The sequence below is a fragment of the Periplaneta americana genome, chromosome 17 (genome assembly GCF_040183065.1).
Source record: "Periplaneta americana isolate PAMFEO1 chromosome 17, P.americana_PAMFEO1_priV1, whole genome shotgun sequence".
Classification (NCBI taxonomy): Eukaryota; Metazoa; Arthropoda; class Insecta; order Blattodea; family Blattidae; genus Periplaneta; species Periplaneta americana.
Window position 1 is genome coordinate 135765911 of NC_091133.1, and position 27591 is coordinate 135793501.

Here is a 27591-nt window from a genome sequence, read left to right on the forward strand (position 1 = left end):
TAGATTGTAAAATACATCAAAATGGGAGTAAATGTCCCAATAGATCTACTCAACCTCGTCCTCGTGTAAACTCTCGAATTATAAACGTGGATGTCTGCTGAGAAGCAGTCGTTGAAAGAATGTTATTTCTTCATATCATAATGAGTGAACATGTCTACATTGGATCGAAGATGAATGTATTGCTCAACAAGTTTAAGGAACCGAATTATTTTTCCTTGCAGTTCTGAACCAACATGGCAGTTCCGCTAAACGAAAACAGATAATATCCTGAAACCTATAAACGTTAGGTCTGTGGAAAGGAGGAAGATCTCGGCTAAGCTGCTCAAAATGAAGATTCTAGGAGGCTCGCATTACGTGTTTTAGTCTATAAATATCGGAATTAGTTTCCGTCAGCCACTAGAAGTCCGACTGTACACAGAATACCTCGTTAAAAATAACAAGCAGAGAGCTTATTATCCGCCTAATATACGGAGAAAAAGAATGAAATAAGCTCGTGGCTAACCGCTCGTGGCGGCGGCATTCGCTACGGTCTTAGATCGCCGGGTCTGCCTAATCTGTGTATTCGAACAGGCAGATGAAGGCTGCTTAATGTTCGCAGATAATTTGTGGTTACAGGAGATAAAATTGGAAAGAATGAAATGAGGATAAAGAGGATAAGAAAACTAAATCCGAGAAAGGAATAATTGAATATTGATAATAATTTGATAATATTAAGGAAATTGACAAGAATGTAAGAAAACCACGTTTAAAATGGTGAGCACATATTTTAATCTAAACTAAGAAGAAAAACTAACATTTAAGGTGGCACCGAGAGCTTCTCCTATTAAGTTTTTGGGATGAGGGCAATAATACCTAATTTAGCTTCTGTGGAAAATACTGGTCAGTTTTCTATCAAGCCTAGGGACATAAGGAACTGATGGTCAATGCTTCAGTTTTTTTTTTTTTTGCTCCGTAGTTTTAAAAGTTTATTTTAAGAGTTGAGAGTTGATGAATAGAGTTGTGTTGAAAATACGTTGTGAGTTGGTTAAAATTTATGGAGAAATTCGGACTTTACTTTTTTTATTGTATATAATCTTTAGTTTTTTATTTAAGTCCAGTTTTTGTTTTGCGGTTTGTCCAATGAGTTTTATTCTTGCTTATTTATTTGCTTTTAAGTAATTTTATATGTACGTTTTTGCGTAAGGATCTCTACTTTGAAACCTCATAAATCAATAGGACCTAATGGTATCGCCGGAGACGTTCTAAAATTGGGAGGGGAAGCCATGATTCCCTATCTAGTTCGTATATTTGAAATATCAATAAATAATGGTACTGTCCCGCGAGGTTGGAAAGATGCAATAGTGGTGCCAATTTATAAGTCAGAGTCTCGCTCAGATACAAAAAATTACAGACCAGTCAGCCTCACCTCTGTGGTTTGCAAACAGATGGAACACTTGATTTCAGCTTATCTAAGGCAGCATTGGAATGATTCAAATTGGTTACATAATTGTCAGCATGAGTTTCGGGGGGGGGGGCTATTCATGTGAGAGTCAATTAGTAACTGTATGTCAGGATTTAGCAGATTCAAATAGCCAAGTAGATGCAGTGATTATTGACTTTAAACGCGCATTCGATGTAGTCCCACGAGACATATTGTTGGTTAAACTACAATCAACGGGGGCTGACTTCAGAGTACTCCAGTGGATCAAGGAATTTTTAACTTGTCGCACTCAGAGAGTACGGGTGGAGGAGGAATTATCGAGCCCAATAGAAATTACTTCCGGGGTCCCGCAGGAGAGTGTCTTGGGGCCCCTTCTATTCCTTGCTTTTGTAAATGATCTGCCAGTTAACATCTTGTCCAGGGTTCGCTTATTCGCGGATGACTGTATCGTATACAGGGAAATAAAAAGTAAGAAGATACTACTCTTCTTCAGAATGACCTTAATAGAATAAACGACTGGGCAATGGCCAACAAAATGAAAATAAATTCTCTAAAGAGCAAAGCCATCAGCTTTACAAGAAAAAGAAATAAAATAGTCGCATCGTATACGTTAGGGGGTGAAACCATTCCGGAAGTTAACAAATGTAAATTCCTAGGAATAACATTTAGCAGCGATCTCGGCTGGGGGAACACGTTACAGACACAGCGGGGAAAGCATGGGGAGCGTTACACTTTTAAAATTTTCAGCAATTTATTGCATATAAAAAGCTCCTTGCACAACGTTATTGTCATATTAGTCTGAAACTTCTCACAGAGGTCAATTAAATGTTTATAAATAAAATTTATTGTAATTAGCATTTGTATGAAATATTAATATTAAGTTCTGTTTCTGTTGTCAGTTTCCGATTTAGGCCTTTGTCTAAAAGTATGAATTATGCTACATTAGACTCTCATTGCGTTTTCGCACCTGAGGCCTAAAGGACTTCACCACCGGCGTCAGACGATGGATGCGAGCTGGGTTGCAGTAGTTTATACCTGCCCACATGGCGCGGGGGGCAGGCTCGTAATGTGGTTTTATAGCACAACTGGAAGCACCTACTATAAAGCGATGCGCCTGCGAGGTGAAATATTGCCGAGTGGGGAAGTAATTGGGGAAAGGAAAAAGAATGATGGTGAGTGAAAAGAAATGGTGCCAAAAATACGATAGATGGCGCAGACAAGCAGGTGGAGGATGTACGGTCTGCGTGATACGCATGCGCTGCCCGAGAAATGCTTCCATGTGGGTCAAATCATACCCTTAATTGTTTTCCCGTCACACTCTGCTTCTTTCTCTTACGTCACACGAAATAATCCGTGCCATGCAGACCACATATTCTCAAGCGGCAGCGTCCTTACCTTCCTCTCTTACATACAGGACCCGTGATATATGGACAGGAGAACCCAGTACTCAACGATTAAGTAATATAACTTCTGTTCACGTAATGGCGCTTCTCCCAACTTGCTCTTCTTTCAAATTCGATTTAAAGTAATCCGTATTGCAACCTCGTTTGTTGCATTAACAAAACGTTAAAAGTAAACAGGCTGTTAATTTAACATTTGTTAAGCCAAATTAAACATTATTTGGAGAGACTGGCCATAAATCTGTCAAAGAAAGCAATTTAAAGATCTAGTAAATTTGACCAGAGACTATTGTACATAACTTATGATGGTCTTCATTTTAATTTTAGTTTACATTGCTGCTTGCTAGTAAGTTCTCATATCGATTGCTAATACGTTAAAAGTAAAGTGCTGTTTTTTTGTGTGTTTCTTTCAACATTTTACGTAATATTTTTCTTTTTCTAATTTCATTTACGAGAAAGATACAATATTTGTTTCTATAAGTATTCCTCTTTATGCAAATGATTCTTACTACGGGGAAACTCAGGCAAATATGAGCAATCGGATAATATGAGCAAGTGGAAGGTTTTTAGCTCCTGTGGTATCCATGGGGATTTTTCCTGATATATCTGTAAAGCAGCGATTTTGTGTTTGAAAATTAAGTCTGTTTCATTATTCTATAAAATTGTCACCAATAGTTAATTTCAATGTTATGTCACTGCAGAAAAATAATATTAGACAGAGGTTGAACGAATATTTTTAAAATGCTGTTTCTACTCAATGTTACCGTGTGTGAAGTTTGAGGTTCCACAAAGTTTGTTGTGTGCTACTGTGAAGATAGAAAAAGGTCAGCTGAAAGTGTAATACGAGCAGGCATGGACGATAAGGGAACTATGAGCAACACTCCTTTATCAGTTTTTAATATAATTTATCACAGTTCCGGTATCAGATATATTGATTAACACATCGAATTAATATTTACATAAATGATACAGAAATAAAACCCTCGTTCTTCGTCAGAATTGATAGGGAGAATCCATCGATAAGGCTGTTGCAACAATGTGGACCAGGAAGTTATTCTAAAACATAATGTCTGGTGAAACATTCACGCAAAAGAAAACTTTGAAGCAGATCTCTCCTTTGCAAATTATTAAACTACTCGTTCCAGCTCTAAAACGTGGCAGAGCAAGAGAACTGATATCTCCACCTTAAAATTGAGAGGAAAAAGAACCAAAACTGCAGAATACACAGCTGAGAAAACAGTTGAACCATTAAGTGACTCTGACTGCATGATTGTGCTGCATGCTGGGAAGTTCAGTGATGACCATCTTGGCGACGTGTGGGAAATGCAATGAAGATTGAAGATTCAGAATAATTTTGTGAAAACTGTCAGTAAATGAAAGTAATAATAATAATAATAATAATAATAATAATAATAATAATAATAATAATAATAATAATAATAATAATACTAATAATAATGATTATGTCTCGTGACGAGAATGTTGTACGAAATGGAAATATAAAAATCGGAAATTTATCTTTTGAAGAGGTCGAGAGTTCAAATATCTGGGAGCAACAGTAACAAATATAAATGATACTCGGGAGGAAATTAAACACAGAATAATTATGGGATATGCGTGTTATTATTCGGTTGAGAAGCTTTTATCATCCAGTCTGCTGTCGAAAAATCTGAAAGTTAGAATTTATAAAACAGTTATATTACCGGTTGTTCTTTATTGTTGTGAAACTTGGACTCTCACTTTGAGAAAGGAAGAGAGATTAAGGGTGTTTGAGAATAAGGTGCTTAGGAAAATATTTGGGGCTAAGAGGGATGAAGTTACAGGAGAATGGAGAAAGTTACACAACACAGAACTGCACGCATTGCATTCTTCACCTGACATAATTAGGAACATTAAATCCAGACGTTTGCGATGGGCAGGGCATGTAGCACGTATGGGCGAATCCAGAAATGCATATAGAGTGTTAGTTGGGAGGCCGGAGGGAAAAAGACCTTTAGGGAGGCAGAGACGTAGATGGGAAGATAATATTAAAATTGATTTGAGGGAGGTGGGATATGATGATAGAGAATGGATTAATCTTGCTCAGGAAAGGGACCAATGGCGGGCTTAAGTGAGGGCGGCAATGAACCTTCGGGTTCCTTAAAAGCCAGCAAGTAATAATAATAATAATAATAATAATAATAATAATAATAATAACTGTAATTATCATTATACAAACATGTTCAAAATATGAACTTCATTGCTTTTCCAAATATGTGCCAGTATTTAAAATGCTTATGAATCCTATTTGAGAACGATGACTACCGATACAAGTGTTTACATCATTGTAAGTTGTGATGTTGATATTTTTCTCAGTGTTTAACATGCAATATAATCCTGCTCATATACTCAAGACAATCTGATCATAATATTATCCAGAATTCTCACTATTATAACCGACATATAACTGTTGAAGAAATGTAATTGTTACAAAAAAAAAGTGATAAAAATATTTCTTTTGTAAACGTACGGGATGAAAGTCAGAAGTTCGGGTTTTAATTTGGTATAAGTTTCTGTATTAAGTCAAGTTTTTCAGCATTATCTCTTAATAAGCCCAATATTTGCCCGAGTTCTCCTACATGTCTCGTCATGACAGACGAATCGCCTTTTTCCACGACCATAGGAATTAAGATTTGCTACTTTTACATTTGTTAAGCAAGGCTTTCCGAGCGCCGGTGAAGTCGGCTAGAAGACCGCCTTTTAATTGACTCTTGCAATTCAAATTCATTATGTAAATCCTTGTTACGAACTCAGAAAGTTAAAGGATTCTAAATTACATTTAACTAATAAATGTTAATGTTTATTCATTATTCCTTTGTATGAAACAAAATATTCCTAAATGAAATGATGAATAGGACGTTTCGGAAACCTGGCTAGTCAAAGGTTTGAATCCTCCAGACTCCGTCCTTGACGACTGTAGCCAGCAGATTCTAGACAATGAAACAAGTCAAACATTTACTTTTAATCCCGATGCTATTGTTAGAAGAAACCTTTACAATGGAGGAGCAGTGCGCACGCGCGCACCTCAGACAACTACCTTTTTTTCTCTTGTGAAGCCCCAACCTGCAGTTGTTACGTAATTAGGTCGCTTTTGTTTGCTGAGCAATGAAGGGTCCAAGTGAATACAAAGCTTGGCGGTTATCAAGAAAACGCTTCCCTCTAAACCTTTTGCCTTTTTGAATATTTTATATAGAGGGCTCCACGCAAGCCTCTGCGGTGTGTTCAAACATGAGGGTGGAAAGTCGCGTAGAGACCTTTAGGACTCGCGTCCGGTCCGCCAGGTGAGCTCGGAGGGATTTAACGCGCTCTTCTTTCTGAGCAGTCCACGCAAACCGCAAACGCGACATCCGCTGGATTTCTTTCGGCGAGGTATCGACGAGAGCTCCTCTGTACACATTCCAAATTTAAATGTGATTATATTAATTAGTTAACACAGTACATACTGTCCACACCTGTGGAGTAACGGTTAGCGCGTCTAGCCGCGAAACCAGGTGGCTCGGGTTCGATTCCCGGTCGGGGCAAGTTACCTGGTTGAGGTTTTTTCCAGGGTTTTCCCTCAACCCAATATGAGCAAATGCTGGGTAACTATCGGTGCTGGACTCCGGACTCATTTCACCGGCATTATCACCTTCATCTCATTCAGACGCTAAATAACCTAACCTGATGATAAAGCGTCGTAAAATAACCTAAAGAACCATAATTTTATCAGGAGAGACAGGCATAATATAAAAAAAATTGCCAAAATATGTAATGTATTTTGGCAAAACTTCCAAATATGAAACATATTTTCCACTCGTCTGCTTTGCCGCATGGCAAAAAATTCTCTATCCCTTGGTGCTTACTGAATAGTACGATTCTGCCCCCTGACTGCGTAGACAGGCCCGCGCAACACAATTAGTGTATTTTATACTAATGTCCATTGTTTGAATATCAACGATTCACCTTGTTAACGGGCCAAATTATAACTGGGGACAAAGCGCGCGATGCGATGCTCGCAGGTTTCAATCATTTTTTCCTTCCTTCTCTTTTCTATCCTATTTTTTCTCAATTATTACTTTAATATCGTACACTTCTTATCTGCTTCTCTTACATCAAGAATCGGTTATTCTTTCAGACTTTGAACCCAATGCTCGTCATATACTTCAACACTTGTGTATCCTGAGAGATTAATATTCCTCCAGAGTCAGATGGAGTCAGTAATATCACCAATAAATGGAAGCTATGGTGAACTATCATTTCAGGCAACGGTTCTAATTTCTTCTTTTCAAGGTTGGCAGCATTTCGTATTATAATATTCATTAATACAAGTGATTTGCCACGAATTTCAAATATAATAAAACGTATATTATAATGAATAACATAAATTATATTATTTATAATAATAATAATAGTAATTATTATTATTATTATATTATAGATTACATCATATGACAGAATTGCCATGACTTATGAAATGACCTTATATAATACAATATAATATAATATAATATAATATAATATAATATAATATAATATAATATAATATAATATAATATAATATAATATAATTTCATATATTATAATATCTATATATAATATCAACTGCTAATGAAAATTAGGGGAAAACGGCTGAACGGATTTTAATAAATGACACCTCATTTTGAAGCTTAAAACCCAAAGTTTTTCAGAAAACTAGTAGTTTTCAGTGAAATGTCAATTTTCCTACATCGTTTTCCTATGTTCCAAAATCCATCTTTCGTCAGTTTTGAGAACTAATTAATTGCATTATAGAATAAAACAAAACACACACTACAATAAAGAATAGACTATTACACGAAGGCCATGACCTATACGATTGCTGACATACTTAGAGTTCAGATGGGTCAGATTCTTTCACATCATAATCCCAATATGTGACATTACCATTAAAAATGAAATATTATTATAGTTAATGCAACACAAAGGTATACTGATGATATAAAAGTGAAATCTTTTGGGGCCTAAAGTAAGTAGACGCATAGAAAGAAGATTTTATATTAGATCTCCATTTATATAATATACTGAGTAACAGCTATATATATTTTACTGTAAACTATGAAAGTTACATAACAGCGTGGTCGATCGACGGATGTTGCGTCAACATTTGTTAAGACTATAAACTAGGAATGCATATAACATCGACACCAAAGTGAAGTTTCGATTTTATGCACAGAACGTATAATCTCATAAACTTCTTTCCATCTGACTGTAGATAATTATTTGAAGAGAAGTAATATAATGATAAAGAGATACTAAGCTTATTGTTATGAACTTAACACTACTTGTATTAAACTTGTAGGATATGTGGAAATCAAACCACAGCATAGAGAACATATCTCTATATTGTGATCAAACAGTGGTTTTCTTCCTGCTCACAAGGAAGTAATGCCATTGTTAAAAACTTCTGTCGTACGTAATTTTGACGTATAGGCCTAATGGATAAACAATTGATCTTCACTACTCTTCCCGCCAAGAGAGCACCTTCTTCTTCTAGCTATGCCTCCGTCTTTCAGATTCTGACTATAGTAGTCGTGACAGCAGGTTGCAACTTACACGCTTGGCCAACTTATTATGAGATATAATTATTTGGAAGTGTACGTCACATTTACGTATCAATGGTATTAATAGAAAATTGTTGCTAGTGAAGTTTATTTATTCCCTTAAGTGTGTTTTATCTAACAAAGTAACACTGGATGAAAACTTACGTGGTGATCGACACTACTCTGTAGATCATAGATGAAAGTTCAGATGATGATGCTGATGATGACGCTGAAGGCAATGTAGAGATTGAATATGAAACTTGTGACAATGAGAAGGATCTAAGATATAGCAGGAGAGATTGAGAATCACGTAGAAAGCAAGCGAATGGAGAAAGAAGGCAAAAAACAAGAAAACAGGAAGAGAAGAGAAGAGAAGAGAAGAGAAGAGAAGAGAAGAGAAGAGAAGAGAAGAGAAGAGAAGAGAAGAGAAGAGAAGAGAAGAGAAGAGAAGAGAAGAGAAGAGAAGAGAAGAGAAGAGAAGAGAAGAGAAGAGAAGAGAAGAGGGCATCAAGGCACGAGGGCACCAGGGCACGAGGGCACCAGGGCACGAAGGCACCAGAGCACCAGAGCACGAGGGCACCAGGGCACGAAGGCACCAGGCCACCAGGCACGAAGGCACCAGGGCACCAGGGCACGAGGGCACCAGGGCACGAGGGCACCAGGGCACGAGGGCACCAGGGCAGAGGGCACAAAGGCACGAGGGCACCAGGGCACGAGGGCACGAGGGCACCAGGGCACGAGGGCACGAGGGCACGAGGGGAGAGAGGAGAGGAGGAGATATTTTCATAACTCTAGCCTACAATCCGCAATGACCTGAAATAGCTATTGCTTCACTCCCACAGGTAAAACCGACTGATCATCTGCATTGTTAATTGAGTTTTCGCATTGGAACTCAAGAACTAAGATGTATAGGTTAAATAAAAAGTATTTAGCATGAATAAAACCATTCAGATGGGTAGGCCTATGTTTCAGTATTACGGAAGGAAATAACTTACAAAATGTCTGGTATTCTTCATTGGAAATAAATTTGAAAAATTTAATTTGAACTTCTAATGAACTTAGCAGCATTTGCTGCACAAGCCACTAGTAATATAATATAATATAATATAATATATTATAATATCTATATATATATATATATATATATATATATATATATATATATATATATATATATATATATAATATCAACTGCTAATGAAAATACGGGAAAACGGCTGAACGGATTTTAATAAATGACACCTCATTTGAAGCTTAAAACCCAAAGTTTTTCAGAAAACTAGTAGTTTTCAGTGAAATGTCAATTTTCCTACATCGTTTTCCTATGTTCCAAAATCCATCTTTCGTCAGTTTTGAGAACTAATTAATTGCATTATACAATCAAAACAAAACACACACTACAATAAAGAATAGACTATTACACGAAGGCCATGACCTATACGACTGCTGACATACTTAGAGTTCAGATGGGTCAGATTCTTTCACATCATAATCCCCATATGTAACATTACCATTAAAAATGAAATATTATTATAGTTAATGCAACACATAAAGGTATACTGATGATATAAAAGTGAAATCTTTTGGGGCCTAAAGTAAGTAGACGCATAGAAAGAAGATTTTATATTAGATCTCCATTTATATAATATACTGAGTAACGGCTATATATATATATATATATATATATATATATATATATACTGAAAACTATAAAACTTACGTAACAGCGTGGTCGATCGACGGATGTTGCGTCAACATTTGTTAAGACTATAAACTAGGAATGCATATAACATCGACATCAAGGTGAAGTTTCGATTTTATGCACGAGAACGTATAATCTCATAAACTTCTTTCCATCTGACTGCAGATAATTATTTGAAGAGAAGTAATATAACGACAACCAGATACTAAGGTTATTGTTATGAACTTAACACTACTTGTATTAAACTTGTAGGATATGTGGAAATCAAACCACAGTATAGAGAACATATCTCTATACTGTGATCAAACAGTGGTTTTCTTTCTGCTCACACGGAAGTAATGCCATTGTTAAAAACTTCTGTCGTACGTAATTTTGACGTATAGGCCTAATGGATAAACAATTGATCTTCACTACTCTTCCCGCCAAGAGAGCACCTCCTTCTTCTAGCTATGCCTCCGTCTTTCAGATGCTGACTATAGTAGTCGTGACAGCAGGTTGCAACTTACACGCTTGGCCAACTTATTATGAGATATAATTATTTGGAAGTGTACGTCACATTTACGTAGCAATGGTATTAATAGAAAATTGTTGCTAGTGAAGTTTATTTATTCCCTTAAGTGTGTTTTATCTAACAAAGTAACACTGGATGAAAACTTACGTGGTGATCGACACTACTCTGTAGATCATAGATGAAAGTTCAAATGATGATGCAGATGATGACGCTGAAGGCAATGTAGAGATTGAATATGAAACTTGTGACAATGAGAAGGATCTAAGATATAGTAGGAGAGATTGAGAATCACGTAGAAAGCAAGCGAATGGAGAAAGAAGGCAAAAACAAGAAAACAGGAAGGGAAGAGAAGAGAAGAGAAGAGAAGAGAAGAGAAGAGAAGAGAAGAGAAGAGAAGAGAAGAGAAGAGAAGAGAAGAGAAGAGAAGAGAAGAGAAGAGAAGAGAAGAGAAGAGAAGAGAAGAGAAGAGAAGAGAAGAGAAGAGAAGAGAAGAGAAGAGAAGAGGGTATCAAGGCACGAGGGCACCAGGGCACCAGGCCACCAGGGCACGAGGGCACCAGGGCACGAAGGCACCAGGGCACCAGAGCACGAGGGCACCAAGGCACCAGGGCACGAAGGCACCAGGGCACGAGGGCAGCAGGGCACGAGGGCAACAGGGCACGAGGGCAACAGGGCACGAGGGCACCAGGGCACGAGGGCGCCAGGGCGCCAAGGCACGAAGGCACGAGGACACCAGGGCACGATGGCACCAGGGCACGGGGGCACCAGGGCACGAGGGCACGAGGGCAGGAGGGGAGAGAGGAGAGGAGGAGATATTTTCATAACTCTAGCCTACAATCCGCAATGACCTGCAATAGCTATTGCTTCACTCCCACATGTAAAACCGACTGATCATTCTGACATTGTTAATTGAGTTTTCGCATTGGAACTCAAGAACTTAAGATGTATAGGTTAAATAAAAAGTATTTAGCATGAATAAAACCATTCAGAGGGGTAGGCCTATGTTTCAGTATTACGGAAGGAAATAACTTACAAAATGTCTGGTATTCTTCATTGGAAATAAATTTGAAAAAATTTAATTTGAACTTCTAATGAACTTAGCAGCATTTGCTGCACAAGCCACTAGTAATATAATATAATATAATATAATATAATATAATATAATATAATATAATATAATATAATATAATATAATATTGTCATCACATATTATAATATAGTCTCATATCTTATAGTTCTCTATCAAGGGCAGGTCTTTCACTGCAAACCCAGCATTCTCCAATATTTCCTATGAAACATAAAAATCCTATTATAAATCATTTGATCCAAAACAGAACAGCCCAAGAAGGCCTAAGGCAGATCAGACCTCACGTCCACGTGTCTCAGCAGAAGTGAACGATCATCTAACCAGAAAATGGTAAGGTGTGGTCATCACGATAACAGATGGGTTCGTAACCAAATTTCACTATCTAACGTAACTCGTCAAATTCACGATGGTGGGTGCACACGTGCCAAAAACTTCTTCCCAAAGAAGATTTCAATCGGTAGGTACTCTTTCCGTCTGCTAAGCCCTGGACCGTGCGCCACCCTTACTATGGACGCTCATTTGTAAAATAGATTTTCGTTTGGTAGTTCGTCGTCTTACGTTACACGCGGTGCAGCCATTTTTGTTGCATTCTTCTACCCTGTCAACTATACTGTTAACTTTTAAGTTCTGTCTTGTTACTTCTTTGTTTTTACTTGACTCGTAGTTCCTCCGCAGATCTGAGAAGTGTCGCCTATAGTCTAAACATCCAAGAGCAGTAATTTGTTTTATAAAATGTTATCATTATCTCTATCCTTGTTTTGTTTTTCAGAGTTCTTTTCAATATCGGTATTTTAAAAGAACGATTATGTTATGGTCTATGTACATTTCTCCTAAATAAGAGCTATTGCAAACTAAAAAAATAAATGTATTGATCTCAACAATTGACTGCCTCCATTAGCTGCCCAATTATCGGAGGGTTGCCTATATATTTGCTCAGAATCATTGAAGGCTTTGCCCTTGTTACCCTGGACAGAGGCTCTTATCAGATACTACTGGGGGCTATTCAGACCTGGTGATTGCGTTGGCAAAGTCAACACTTCCAGAAGTAGGGCTATGAAAAATAATGTACCTACGTCAAAATTTATTTGCTTCTGCTAGTTTTCCATAATCGCACATACACAAGTAGTTCAAGTTTTCGCAGAATTTTGGATGAGCTACGTGATGTCAATAGCAAATCCAACCAACCGTCATTTTCCAAATATGAAGGTCCAGGAATAGGCGCCATCTCGAGGTGATCCTTGTGGTTACTTGCTTCGTGATGTAATTCTCCACGTCCGATATGTTGAATGTCACGATGTCGTGTCTGAATATTAACATTACGACTTGGTCAACAAATTACTAAGGAAATCTCTCGAGAATGTTATTTTTTCTACCTTCAAATCTGGTAATTAAACAACTCCCTTATCGAGCACGGTTCCAATTTCGTTACGTAGCTTCATTAAATAAAAAGTGAAAGGATGCCACATGGTCTTCTTTCTCCTTACTCTAACACGCGAGGAAAACACAGTAGGGGAGACTGTTGTACCTTTAAACACTTTTCACATTTTATTTTATTATTATTTTTTTTTTTTTAATTTTGGGAAGTGAAATTTTTTAAATGAAAAAATGCTTGAAATAATTATTGAAGATTCCTTTACAACTTCCTGCATGTATTTTCCTGTTTTACAGATCTATTAAGGATGGAAAAAATAAAATGAAGAAATATGTAATGTGTTCAAAGGCACAACAGGTTCATGTACCTTGGAACATACCCTCTTGTAAGTTGGAACACATGGGATATAGAAGGTAATATAGCTGTAAAAACTGACAATTATATTTAAAATGCATTTTCCATCATAAACCACATCAGGCTTCTCTGAATGAGATTTTATTTCCTGGAAGAGCAATAACTGCTTCAACAGCTTTCTTCAAGACATCCAAATCAACTCTTAACTCCAGACTTACTTCGTGCCATGATCTTAAAATAAAAGGAAAACAAAAATCGATAGTATCGTGTATTTTGGAACATGTTTCATGATACAAGATGTTCTGTGTTCAAAGGTACAAGAGGGTGCACTTTTAAACAAATATGGCTCCCAAAGCTAGAGATTCGAATAAATCATGGAAATTAAAATATGTAACAGTCACTAGATGGTCGGGAACACACCGTACTTGAAAGATATTAACAAATACAATCTGGTTTTGTGTTAGAAAACATATAGCAATGAACGAAATGTTTACTTTTGGTACTAAAAAATTTCTTTTGTCCACGGAACTCACACTTTGCAATAAATCAAACCGAAACTACGACCAGAGCTACTTAGCGGCTTTCTCTACAATCTATTTCAGTTTGAGTCCTCTAGGTAGCAGCAAAAATTAAAAAACAAAAAATGTTCAAAGGTACACTATGCTAAATGTACAACAATCTCCCCAAAATGTTGCGTGTATACATTTACCGTTGTTTCTTATTCAAATTACGGTGTTGGGAGAAATAGTTTCAGACAAATTTTGTTTACATTCTAACTCATAAAGCATTTGGCGATGAATTTAATCGAAACTGAAAAAAATCTGATGTCGAAGATAACAGTAAAAACGCGAGTGGAAGAAGACGAAGAAGAAAAACATAATAAGGGAAAATGCTTAAACTGGAAGAAAGAAGATTGCAAAGTCGTCCTACCTTAGCGTGGAGGTTCCCTCCTCCGCGGCGAGGCTCTGCAGCTGGAGGAACTGCGGCAGGTCGCCCACGTCCGAATGCTCCTGGATGACGCACAGCGGCTCCTCCTGGCTGCAGATGCCCAGGATGCGGGTGAGGTTCACGTCCCTCAGGCTGGCCAACCAGCTCACCTCGCGGAGGAACTCTTGTCTGTTGTGAGAGAAGACAGACAGCTCTCAGTCTTACACTTCTGCTGATTTTAAAATAACCACAACAAAAACATTCATGTAAACTCCTTTGATCTGTTTTGGTAGACCTCATCGATCTTGCGGTGTCGAAAACCTTCCACTGTACTCGATCTCAACATGCCGTGCGTAAATCCGGGGTATGAGTTTATGAAATGATAAAGTCAACAGTTCGACTAAAGTAAGAAAAAAATAGTCCTAGGATTTTTTTTTTGTACCGCGGAAGAAGACTCTACTTATCGTTGGAAGGAAGAGATGTGCCAAATATTTGTCACGCCTGATTAAGGGGAGGCAGGGGTGAATATTTCAAATCCACAAAATTTATCCGATTTTTTTGAAATTGATCATGGATACTAAGTATGTTATTAGTAATGGACATACCAAGTTTCAACTTTCTAAGTACAATAGTTCTGTAAATATTAATAATTTTATAAAACTTTATATCGTTTGATATAAAATGCTCCATACACCATATTGTAAGAAATTTTCAATATTTATTTTTATTTATATATTCAGAGAAGGTATAGAAATAATGATAAGTATTAGTTTATTATGGGAATAATAATATAGTAATAGAGTTATCTTGGTTTTAATTTCATACTTTTAAGGGCACAAAATCAAAAACTAACATCGGAATATGAAAATAAAGATAATAAAATGGAAAAACCAAATTTTCATTTTTTCTTCAGTTTTGTTCGAAAATTTCACCTCTGCCTCCCCTTAAGCAACGCCGCATCACTCACTCCACTTCTCGTTGAGAAACTGATGCGGCGTTTTCCCAGACGCTACTTTTCTGGGCTTTTCAAAGCATGTTAATTATTTTTGTACACTTTGTCTTTCGAAGTTTCCCAGAGATAAAATCCGGAATGAAGGGATCCACGTCAAATTTCCACTGGTTCTTCTATCCTCGAAGAGGCCTAATGTATGAACTTCCTCCGTAGACTTGGCCGTATATGCCTCTTATTGGAGAGGGGCGTGCATTTGTCTTTCCCTTGGCTTTCATCTCCGGAGGACTTAAAGACAAACTCTGCAAAGTAATCAAACCACTTGGACATATGTTTAATTGATGTTTTTCATATGCCAAATTTCCAGATAGATTAAAAAAGCCTACAAGACAATGGGAAGTGTGTAGCCGGAACAGATCTGTGATGATTAAACAGTGCTCTAATTGTACCAATTTTAAAATCTGGAAATTAAAAGGGCACCAATAAATACCGACCGAAATATTTATTTTTATGTATACCTAATCTCTTACAAAAATGTTTAAAAAATAGACTGTTAAACAACTGAACAAATACAAATACAACCTTTCTTCCCACCACAATCTGAACATACGCTCCCGTCATGAAACAATACTAACAATACCATCCCATCGCACCTCCTGATACTCATCCTCTTTCACAATAGCCCTGCCAAGACTGCAATTCGCTACCTGCTAGCATCAGGGACTGTCGAAATAAAATTGAATTCAAACGCAAAGTTTCTAGGCACTTGGTCAGTAATTGATTTCTTGTAAATAGTTTCCTTAATCTATCACAAAATATTTCAATATCCAGTAATTTCATCACTATACAATTTTGTTATTCTAGGTTTAATGTGTAATTCAGTAAATATAAAATATTCTTTGTTTTTCTATGATAAATTATTTAGCTTTCATTAGTGAGGTAATCTTTTCGTACTTTGATTTTTATTGTAATTGTAATTGTAAATTTAATACTAATTGTAGTTGTATCTGTAATTGTAATTGTAAATTTAATAGTAAATGTAATTATATTTGTAATTGTAATTGTAAATTTAATACTAATTGTAATTCTATTTGTAATTGCAATTGTAAATTTAATAGTAATTGTAATTTTATTTGTAATTGTAATTGTAAATTTAATACTAATTGTAATTCTATTTGTAATTGCAATTGTAAATTTAATAGTAATTATAATTCTATTTGTAATTGTAAATGTAATACCAATTGTAATTCTATTTGTAATTGTAATTGTAAATTTAATAGTAATTGTAATTTTATTTGTAATTTTAAATGTAATACCAATTGTAATTCTATTTGTAATTGTAATTGTAAATTTAATAGTAATTGTAATTTTATTTGTAATTGTAAATGTAATACCAATTGTAATTCTATTTGTAATTGTAATTGTAAATTTAATAGTAATTGTAATTTTATTTGTAATTGTAAGTTTAATACTAATTGTAATTCTATTTGTAATTGTAATTGTAAATTTAATAGTAATTGTAATTTTATTTATAATTGTAAATTTAATACTAATTGTAATTTTATTTGTAATTGTAATTGTAAATTTAATAGTAATTGTAATTTTATTTGTAATTGTAAATTTAATACTAATTGTAATTCTATTTGTAATTGTAAATTTAATAGTAATTGTAATTTTATTTATAATTGTAAATTTAATACTAATTGTAATTTTATTTGTAATTGTAATTGTAAATTTAATAGTAATTGTAATTTTATTTGTAATTGTAAATTTAATACTAATTGTAATTCTATTTGTAATTGTAATTGTAAATTTAATACTAATTGTAATTTTATTCTTCATATTATACTGTAGTTGCCCTGGTAGAGGGGCAGAGAAGGCCTGACGGCCTTATCTCTACCAGATTAAATAAATAAATAAATAAACATACTCGTAATATTGTGTGGTGTGTGTGCGTGCGTGCGTGAGAAACCGATTCTCCAAATTAAAAAAATAATAATACATTTATTCTGATGGCGTTAAGGCAATCAGGCGTAGGTTGACAAACAAATAATTTGGGCACAGATATGAAACAATCGCATATAACAACGGAGGCCAGCAACGTTTTGTAATTATTGTGTTAGCCTATACTTTTGCTGTCCGTAGAAGGCTAGATCCCCCACCCTTTAACAGCTGGCTTGGAACTTATGACGTATTGTGTGTGTGTGTGTGTGTGTGTGTTCGTTTACCTCGTTGTTTCTCCACATCCGCGCCAGAGGGACTTGACTACGACGAGATGCTTCTTGTGGAAAGAAGAAACTCCGTTGTACTCGGGGATTCCTTCAGCTTCGCACAAATGTATCTGCAAATGAGAAACAACTTCGTTCAGTTTGGATACAGACACCTGCGTGGTGCAGCACCCACAAGCCCTGCTTATTTTCACTACAGGAAACAATCAGAAACGATGACGTCAGCACATGGAGGAAATGTGGAGAAACTGTCAGACTGGGCAGTTAGGCCTACAAGTTTAATAAACCTTGTACTGCAATGTGACGGAGTTCGCACATGTTAACAACGAAAATGAGTTTCTGTGCGGCGTAGACGACTCTACAATTGAACGACTATGAAAAATGACAGAAAAGATCTTAGAGCCTATACGATGTCATCTCAATATTGAATGATGACACTTGTATTAAGCTAATATACCGACGAAATTATCGTCATAAATCAGGGCGTAAGACAGAGGTATGTATTATCGACTAGGCTTTTTAACATATGTATGTATATATTTATTCACACTGGAAATAGGTAAATACACGGTGGCAGACATCATAAAAAGACAGAAAAACCAAGCATCAAATAGGTCTTAAAATTGATATGACTGATTTTAATATATTATCCGGAAGAGTGGGAGTAACGTTACATAACAACCGTTGATATCCCATTGTTTTAGATTTTCCTGCATTCACAGTCAGTCGGAAGTTGCTGGTCCGTGCAGATATACGATTCATATACGATCGTAGATTCAAGGCCTTCATTAAGTTTGCGTATTGCATCATTGAGTGAGTCAGAGGGCTATGGTTCAGTACAAGTATAGTAGTTTTCAGTTGCTTTCTGCATCGAAGATAGTGTTCAAATTACTGCAAAATACAGACCATTTAGGGATAGGAAAATGGAGTTACCCGGGAAAATCTCTCTATAATCGCATTTGTCGTCATCGAATGTCGTTTGGTATTCGACTCACTAGAACCTATTTCTCATAGACTACTAACTCTGCTCCCTAGACTATCGCCACTCTATTATGCAACCTTCTAATGATTTTATGCCTTCACTCCTTTGGTCCACTCCGTGCCATCTGGATCATAGCGGGAGATAACTCGTATGTAAATCAGCTCGACTATATTTCTCCCTCCTGTGGATCTAGAAAACGAAGTTTCTGCAGCTCACTACACGCGGTAAGCTTTGATTAGAAGTTAAATTTAAGTTAAATGTAAGCAACAGCGATACAGATTGGACGGTACAGAAGTGTAATCAAGAAAGCAGCGTCGAGTGTTAACTCTGGAATCCCTGATGGCATCCTCCGCTTGCCCTCGAGTTGCTACAATTCTCTCTTGCCATTCGCTTCGCTTCTTCTGTCAATATTGACGGCTGGAGAGCCCTGTTCGCTGCTGGTTTCCAGGGCCACCAGCTCTATTTATTGGGCCCTGGGGCTCGGCGCCACGGAGGAGAAGAGTGATCTTTGTCCTTCTATTGTTTGCTGTTTAAGGCAAGCAAGGATGTACTGTTTCGCTAACCATTTAATATTTCCCTTCTAGGCTGAAAAGATCATCATCTGGAAGGGAACACAGAGTCTATTGCATTTGGATATTACCCAGTGAATAGACGTGATGCTGAAGTTTCAGAAATGACGAAGAAATAACATATCTTGAAGTAGCGGGTTTTGCGACATGAAAACTGTCCATACATACGGGCTATTCTATCTCAAATCGACCGAAATATAGAAAAATTGACCTTGCAATTTTTAAATACAATGAAACTTTTTCTGTCCGTTGACAACTGTGATACAATGCTTTGTGCAAAGTTTGAGGCATCAGAACTTCATAGTGTTTAAATTAAAAATATTTTAATTTATCGTATTTTCATAAAATTAGCAAATTTAAACTGTTGTGGCTCCGAAACCCTTTCACCTAATAATCAAAATCATGGTTTATTTGGATGCTGAGAAATTAAAGTTTATATTGACATGTAAACAGTTTTTCTTACTTTTTATGGAAATGGAGAAATTTAAATTTTTCTTCATTAAGACGCCTTTGACCACGAAAAAATATTTTTAAATTATATGGTTAGATTCCGCATTGAAAGTACAAATAAACACATATTTTTTACTGGTGCACCGTTGATAAGAAAGTATTGAAAATATCAAATAAAGAAAATAAATAGTACGCGCGTGAACTAACCAGCTGACTGTGAGACGGGAGCTAGCCGAGACAAGCAAGGCCAGGAGACAAACACATGATGTTTCGTCTAGTAGCGCATAGCTGGGCTAGCTTTATCGCAAGTGTTCATAAACACAGGAGTAAAATGAAGCCCAACGCTCGCTTATCTTCAGCTCTCGGCCAGTGCGTGGGGTATTGCGCCGTTCAAGTCTAGGCGTGTGAAAATAATTTAATACCCTCGAAACTTATTGCCGAGGCACTAAGCAAACAATGCCGAATCCCTCTTAATAATTCAAGGTTTTTTCTCAATATTTTTTTATATATTTACAAATTGCCAAAAAGCCTAAAAGTAATTAAAATCAGATTATCTGTCTCTCTGTATACAATAAAAATAAGGATTACTTCTTAACATAACCTACCGAATGCCAGCTTCAAAATGAGCTCCCGTTCAATGTTCTGCAGTAAATGGTTCCAGAGTTCTGAGCGCTGAAAGAGGCTTGTTTTTTTATAAAATACGCTAAATTTGTCGCTCAATAGGATGAAAACCGTTTGACTTTCGATAGTATATTTTTGCAAATGCACTCCCCTCAGCACCTTGTATAAATAGGGAAAAAATTGGAGTATTAAAAATGCGAGATTTTTTACTTATCGATTTCATATGGAATAGCCCATATATTATTTAGTTGGAAAAGCTCATGAAAATGGGAAGAACCTGAGTCAATAAAAAATTAACAAAAACTTTAACGCTGATTGAATCTCGCTCCTACTGTTCATTATCGGTGTGAAGGCAATGTGTCTGTCAAGAATTTTTAACTGCAAAAGACGCAAATCTCATAAGTTAGTGATGAAGAGTGTTTCTCTCCTTGCAATGAAATACTCCATTTACATCCTACGAAATCATCTGCACTCATTCTAACAAATTATATTGATTTTATGGCCGACTGATCTATATTATACACACAGTACTTTCGTATTGTTTGTTTGTATACTATGTTTGCAAAGTCAGCCCCCCTATTTGGGGAAGTAAAATAAGACGAAGGTAGTTCGGACTATTAAACTTCGTTATTGGCTCTTTTCAACCTCTGATAGGTCGGCTAGTCGCATGAATCTGTGATAATGAACTACAGTACATATACCCCCCCACTCTTATCCATCAGAGGTCTACCAATCGTTACCACGGTAACCAATACTTCTAAATGGACTAATGGGGCCAGACGGAATTTTGCCTTGTTCATCTTTGTTACGAAGTAAGTTGTCAAGCTACTGCATGGGGCAACGCTTTTACTTCCTCATCTAATTAAACTCACATATAGTATTGGAAGAACTGAAAAACAGTGTAAGAATGGAAATAGCAGCAACTTCAGAAGAAGTAATGCGTGTTACAATGCTCCGCCGATTTAGTGGAATGCGTTTGAATCTAAAGAAAGCAGAGAACAGCACAATGTGGTCTGTTGAGAATCCGAGCCCCCGCATAACGGTAAGGCCACAGTCTAGTATATACAGACGCGAAGCTCAATACGTAGTAAATATGCAAACATTAGATAGTTGCTCACCACTAGGATCGCTAATATCGCCTCATTACAGGCAATGCAAAATAGTACCGTCACAGTCTATTGTTTCTAGCACCCTCCAAACTCAAGCTTCGTGACTGTATATAGTAGACTGTGGTAAGGCTTTGTGTCACAAACACTTTCAAGTCTGAGTATTTCTGACAAAGTAAATGTTATTCAATGCCCTGAAAACGGCACAAATGTTGAGAATATTGCTGGAGAGAGTAAGGTAATATTTATTTATTATTATTTCTTCCTTTATTTATCGATTTATTTATTCCTTCATTAATTAGTTCGTTTGTCGTTCGTTCCTTCCTTTCTTTAGTTATTTACTTATTAGTTCATTTATATATATATATACACATTTTTTATTGTATTATATATATACATATGTATGTATATTCTAGGAAAAAAATTAATTTATATTAACGTCCTATCAGATTCTCTTTTTAAAATGCATTAACAACTCTTAAATATCCATTTCCGTATGACTGATTTTTTTACTATCCATAATATTCCCTCTTTTTCTTATTCTATCTCAGTGGTATTCAATCTTCTATGCTAGAATACTCCCAAAACTGCATTGTAATTACATAAGAATTAACGAAAGCCTACGATTGATGTACTAAAATAAAATAATAATAATAATAATAATAATATTAATAATAATAATAACGATAATAATAACATTATTATTATTATTATTATTATTATTATTATTATTATTATTATACAGTAGTTATTGATGCAATAACGATGGTAATGATTTACTTAAAATTGTATTCTAGCAAGGAAAAACAAGAGTTGATATTGCAAAAGAAACTATAGGCCTAATATAATATAGTACTTATCAGGGACTATAATAAAATAATTGTCAGCATTTTTACATACGTAATCAGTGAAAAGCGTATCCCTTGACTGCATACCACTGACTACCTCTTTTCTACCAAAAGATGACGCTTGCCGATTGCAAGGGACTTGTTACGAGTATTATATCTAAATAGGTGAACATTGACTTTCTACTAAATCGATGGAGCAGTGTATTGCAAATCTTCTTAAAAGATGTCAGAGACGTGTGGCGGCACAAGGACATCATTTCCAACATTTTCTATGGCAAAGGCAGCTGGGTATTGTAATTTGCATGAGCAATCAATGCGCTTGACTTTAAGGGGCTGTGAATATCAGACTCTGCCGGCAAACGGCGTGCTGCCAGCCGCCAAGCGAGGCCGCACATTCACGGATGAACGTCTATTTGGAAGCTCTCTACAATATAAGAAACCGGATTATTCTAAAATGAAACGAATAAATAACCAAACCGAATTCCTGCGACATCTCACCAAACTTATAAATCAAACATCCAACCACTCATGCACCCAACCTTCAATCAAAGAAATCAACCAATCCACCAACTTACCAATCAATTAATCAATACCCAACTAATCAACAAACCATGCAACCAACCAAGCAACAACAAACCCATCAAGCAATCAATTATCCATCGAACCCTATTTAGATCAAGCCATCTATTTCGTGGTCTATTTAAAGGAAAAGAAGACAGATGGATTTATTCAGCAATATATGAGGGACTCACAACCAGAGAGGACCAAGTCACCAGTGATCAGTTTGTGGATTAATACAATCTCGGATGAAGAAAACTTAGATTTATTCATTGCCATAACAACCAAAGTCCATAACTCATTTGTTACTCCACAGAGGGCAGCATTTCCTATGGAAGGTGAAGGTTGCTAAGCGTGAGCCAGGAACTTTAAGACTCAATATCTGAGAACTATTCCAGATGGACTTGGTCCACTCTTGTTGTGAACCCCTCATATACAGATGTATTACACTATCAGAATTTACCCTTAAATCCAGTACACGGATCTTTTGACCGTACGTGCTTTACAAAACAAGTCCTACTTTGTAGGTTTCGCCCCCCTCACCTATGATTAAATCCAACCACTCCCCATAAAACATACAGATTAATATAAAAATCGTAGAAACAAAACACATTATATCATATTTCACTGTTGCTAATTCTCGTCACTGGAATTCTCTGCCGCCTGAAGTCAAGGGCTGCCGAACTTTAATTTCCTTTAAATGTAAATTAGAAAAATATCTTATGATGAGTTGCCAGACCTAACGCGTTGCAAATATTTAATGGAATGTGTTCCACTGTATTTACTTTTATTTTTATTCTTTTTTTATTTTTTTTTTTTGTTTCTTATTTTTATTATCTAAATCGTGTTTATTTATCACTTAACGCCAATATATATCCCACTGTGCTGATGTTTTTTTTATTATTAATCTATGTTAGGGTACATTTTATTCAATTGTCGGTTTCTGGTTTAATTATGTAATCCTACTTAATTGTAATCTAATACTAATATGTATACTAATGTGTTTATTTTTATTTTTACTGTGTACATTTTTTTTTAATTATCGGCTTCTGTTTTTATGTGATTCGTATTTGATTCTAACAACATTAATATGTACTTCACTATGTTTATTTTTATTTTATGAGGTAAATTTTATGTAACTACCTCTTTTGATCTCATTATGTACCTAAATTGTATCAGTATGTAATTACTTAATTCCGATCCAGTTTTATGTTCAACTGTGTAAGCAAGTTTTAATCCTGGTTGAGTGTAAGAGAAGGCCTTACGGCCTTAACTCTGCCAGGTTAAATAAAGCCATTATTATTATTATTATTATTATTATTATTATTATCATTATTATTATATATCCTACCCTAACATACAAACAGGCATAAAAGTGTATAATTCAATAGTTAACATTACTCCATCATCAGTTCGTGTTATAAACTTCAACAGCTGATGTTCTAAGCTATTTCGCCTTCAAGAGGAACAACCCAGTCTTTTGTTCGTATTCTCTATTCCCCATGAGATCAAGACATGCAAGCGAGCCTCTATTCCGACTTAGCATCGAAGGTGGTAGATATTTTCTCCGGAAATGCTCTGTTTTTTTTTTTCACAATGGGCTAAAATGCGTGCCAGGTCTCCTTTTACACACATAATGGGCAGATGAGGTCTCGTCTTCGGTTACAATTTTAAGGTTCTTCCATGCTCCCAATCTTAGCCATGCCAAACTCGCTCTATTATCATTGCTACAAGCATTATGTCTGATTGTAAATGTAGTGAGGATTTTTCCGAACATTGGAGCTCAATCTCTTGCCTCTCGATATCAATTAAACGCATCTTCACATTACGCCATACATTTCTATTATTATTTGCCCCTTTCTGCCATACCCAATCCATTCCTACATGATGCAGCTCTCCCTGCAGTTTATAAACCCAACCTTTTCCTCACCCCTCTCTTTGTTGAACTCTATAACAAATCCCCCGTAAAAGCGATTGGTCCCCAAATGTAATTCTTAGCCAGTATTTTACGGCCCTGACTTTCAATATACACCGTACGTATTAGCATATTTTAGATTGAACAGTTTCTCCTTTCACATCGACTTTTATTCCTTTGTAAAATATGGCACCATTGCCATTAGATTACAACTACAGTCTATACTATAACAAGTACAATTGATTCCCCTAAAACCACTGACTTGTAAGTTAACAGCTATTTCACTGCTGCGAGTTACAGAAACATTATCTTAGTGGTTTTTCCACCACTCCAAACTAAACTGAGGAGGGAGACATCATATTTCCTACAAGAGCAATCCCACGAGAAAAGGAGCTTTTCAGTTCACAAAGATCGGATTAAATGTTAGCAGTTTAATAAAGACTTTCAGAATCTAAGATATACTCTACATGACGATATGATTAACCAACTTCCATTTCTAAAGATTAACACTCAACAGCGCTTTAATCATTTTTCTTGATGCAAAGCTTGACTTGCCAGGTAATCACAGTGCAGGCCTTCTACATGTATTCATTTAGCTCACCATGGCAATTGATACATTCGAAATGCTTTCTAATAACCGAGAAATGCGGACTGAGGTGAGAAAATCGTGTTTACAAGAGGCTACATGTTGAAGAATCACGGCGACCGTTGTAAGCTACGTGTATCAACACACTAGCGCAGTGATGAGACGATATTAGCTCTCCATCACGGTAGAAGAGCTCGACCGTGATCACGAGCGCTTAGCGCATCCACTACATAGCGTTCCAAAGTAGACATCAGGGATGTACATGCACATGCAGAGAATAAAGACAATAATTATTACAAATAACTTGCGTTTCTAAATTTCTGGCTATGTAATAATTATTTAATATACAGGCACACATAAATACAGAGCGCAAAGGAAAGGGGTTTTAAGAAGAAAAAGAGAAGAGAAAAAGTTAATTGTTTGCGAACCATTTTCCTGTTAAAAGCAATTGTTTATTCTGTAGGCCTAAATACTTTACTTCATTACTTAGGAGAATGCAACAGGGTCTGCCTGCTTCATCTGTAAGTACTTATGAGGACTTGTTTAAAAAATAATGACGATGTGATTGAAATAAAGTATACTGATTGTGTGATTGTGAAAATGTAGTCCATACTCTCCAATCATGATCATGTAATGAGTTTTCTTAGAATGACTTGTGATATGCACGTAACACGGAAAAGCAAATTAATTAAATTATGCCACTGAAGAGCCATCGTAATTTTTGGAATCAATCATTTACGGGGAAATATATATATTTTAAAACTTCCACAATTTCCATCCAAAATTTGTGAAATTTAAACTACATAAAGAGATCTGAAATAATCATTTGTACAAAATTTGGTGCTACTAGGTCTAACAATTTTTAAATTATACTTTCTAAAATATATTTTATATAGACGTCATTAAAAAGGCACCTTGCGTCAAAGTTTTCAATATTTTTAGTTTATATTTGCTAAAAATCTTGAAAATAGTTATGGGAATAAAAATCAATTAGCTTTTTGAGCTCAATGTAAATAGAGAGACATAATAAAAATTTAACTTTATGAATTTACCATTACAGCATATTTAATCTAAGAGGAATAGGCCTATGAATATTCCGCGAAGTACTTAATATTAATATTTCATACAAATTCTAATTAAATTTTATTTATCAACATTTAATTGAACTCTTTCAGAAGTTTCAGATCAATATGACAATAACTTGTGCAAGGAGGTTTTTTTATGCTATAAACTGCTTAAAATTGGAAGTCGAGAAAACAACATTAAAATGACAAAAAAAAAAAAAAAACACATTTCTCTCAACCCACGCACCTTATGTTTGGCCACACTTGATATGGTTAGATAATTAAAAACAGTCTCTAATATAATAGCGATCATAAAAAACAAAAATTGTGAATTTTCATAACTTTTCAGCATTATTTTATCACAATGCCCCCTTAAACACTAGTTGCACTTATGATGTCTGCTTCAGAGGAGTGATACGTTTTCATTCCGTAATTTTAAATGTCAGCATGCTTCAGAGGAGTGATCCGTTTTCATTCCGTAATTTGAAATGTCAGCATGCTTCAGAGGAGTGATCCGATTTCATTCCGTAATTTGAAATGTCAGCATGCTTCAGAGGAGTGATCCGTTTTCATTCCGTAATTTGGAATGTCAGCATGCTTCAGAGGAGTGATACGTTTTCATTCCGTAATTTTAAATGTCAGCATGCTTCAGAGGAGTGATCCGTTTTCATTCCGTAATTTGGAATGTCAGCATGCTTCAGAGGAGTGATACGTTTTCATTCCGTAATTTTAAATGTCAGCATGCTTCAGAGGAGTGATCCGTTTTCATTCCGTAACTTGGAATGTCAGCATGCTTCAGAGGAGTGATACGTTTTCATTTCGTAATTTTAAATGTCAGCATGCTTCAGAGGAGTTATACGTTTTCATTCCGTAATTTGAAATGTCAGCATGCTTCAGAGGAGTGATCCGTTTTCATTCCGTAATTTAAAATGTCAGCATGCTTCAGAGGAGTTATACGTTTTCATTCCGTAATTTAAAATGTCAGCATGCTTCAGAGGAGTGATCCGTTTTCATTCCGTAATTTGAAATGTCAGCATGCTTCAGAGGAGTGATCCGTTTTAATTCCGTAATTTAAAATGTCAGCATGCTTCAGAGGAGTGATCCGTTTTCATTCCGTAATTTAAAATGTCAGCATGCTTCAGAGGAGTTATACGTTTTCATTCCGTAATTTGAAATGTCAGCATGCTTCAGAGGAGTGATCCGTTTTCATTCCGTAATTTAAAATGTCAGCATGCTTCAGAGGAGTTATACGTTTTAATTCCGTAATTTAAAATGTCAGCATGCTTCAGAGGAGTGATACGTTTTCATTCCGTAATTTGAAATGTCAGCATGCTTCAGAGGAGTG

General features: G+C 35.9%; 1 protein-coding gene across 6 annotated transcripts in view; it reads right to left on the minus strand.

Annotated features, from left to right (window-relative positions):
- LOC138692977 (discoidin domain-containing receptor 2-like) overlaps nucleotides 1–27591 on the minus strand; it is a 1165919-nt gene that overhangs the window by 45957 nt on the left and 1092371 nt on the right. For all 6 annotated transcript variants that reach the window (XM_069816409.1, XM_069816408.1, XM_069816411.1 and 3 more), the window contains 2 exons: nucleotides 17548–17660; nucleotides 14374–14559 (listed from right to left, as the gene is read on the minus strand). In XM_069816409.1, the coding sequence (XP_069672510.1) occupies nucleotides 14374–14559; nucleotides 17548–17660 (299 nt within the window). The remainder of the gene's footprint in view (nucleotides 1–14373; nucleotides 14560–17547; nucleotides 17661–27591) is intronic.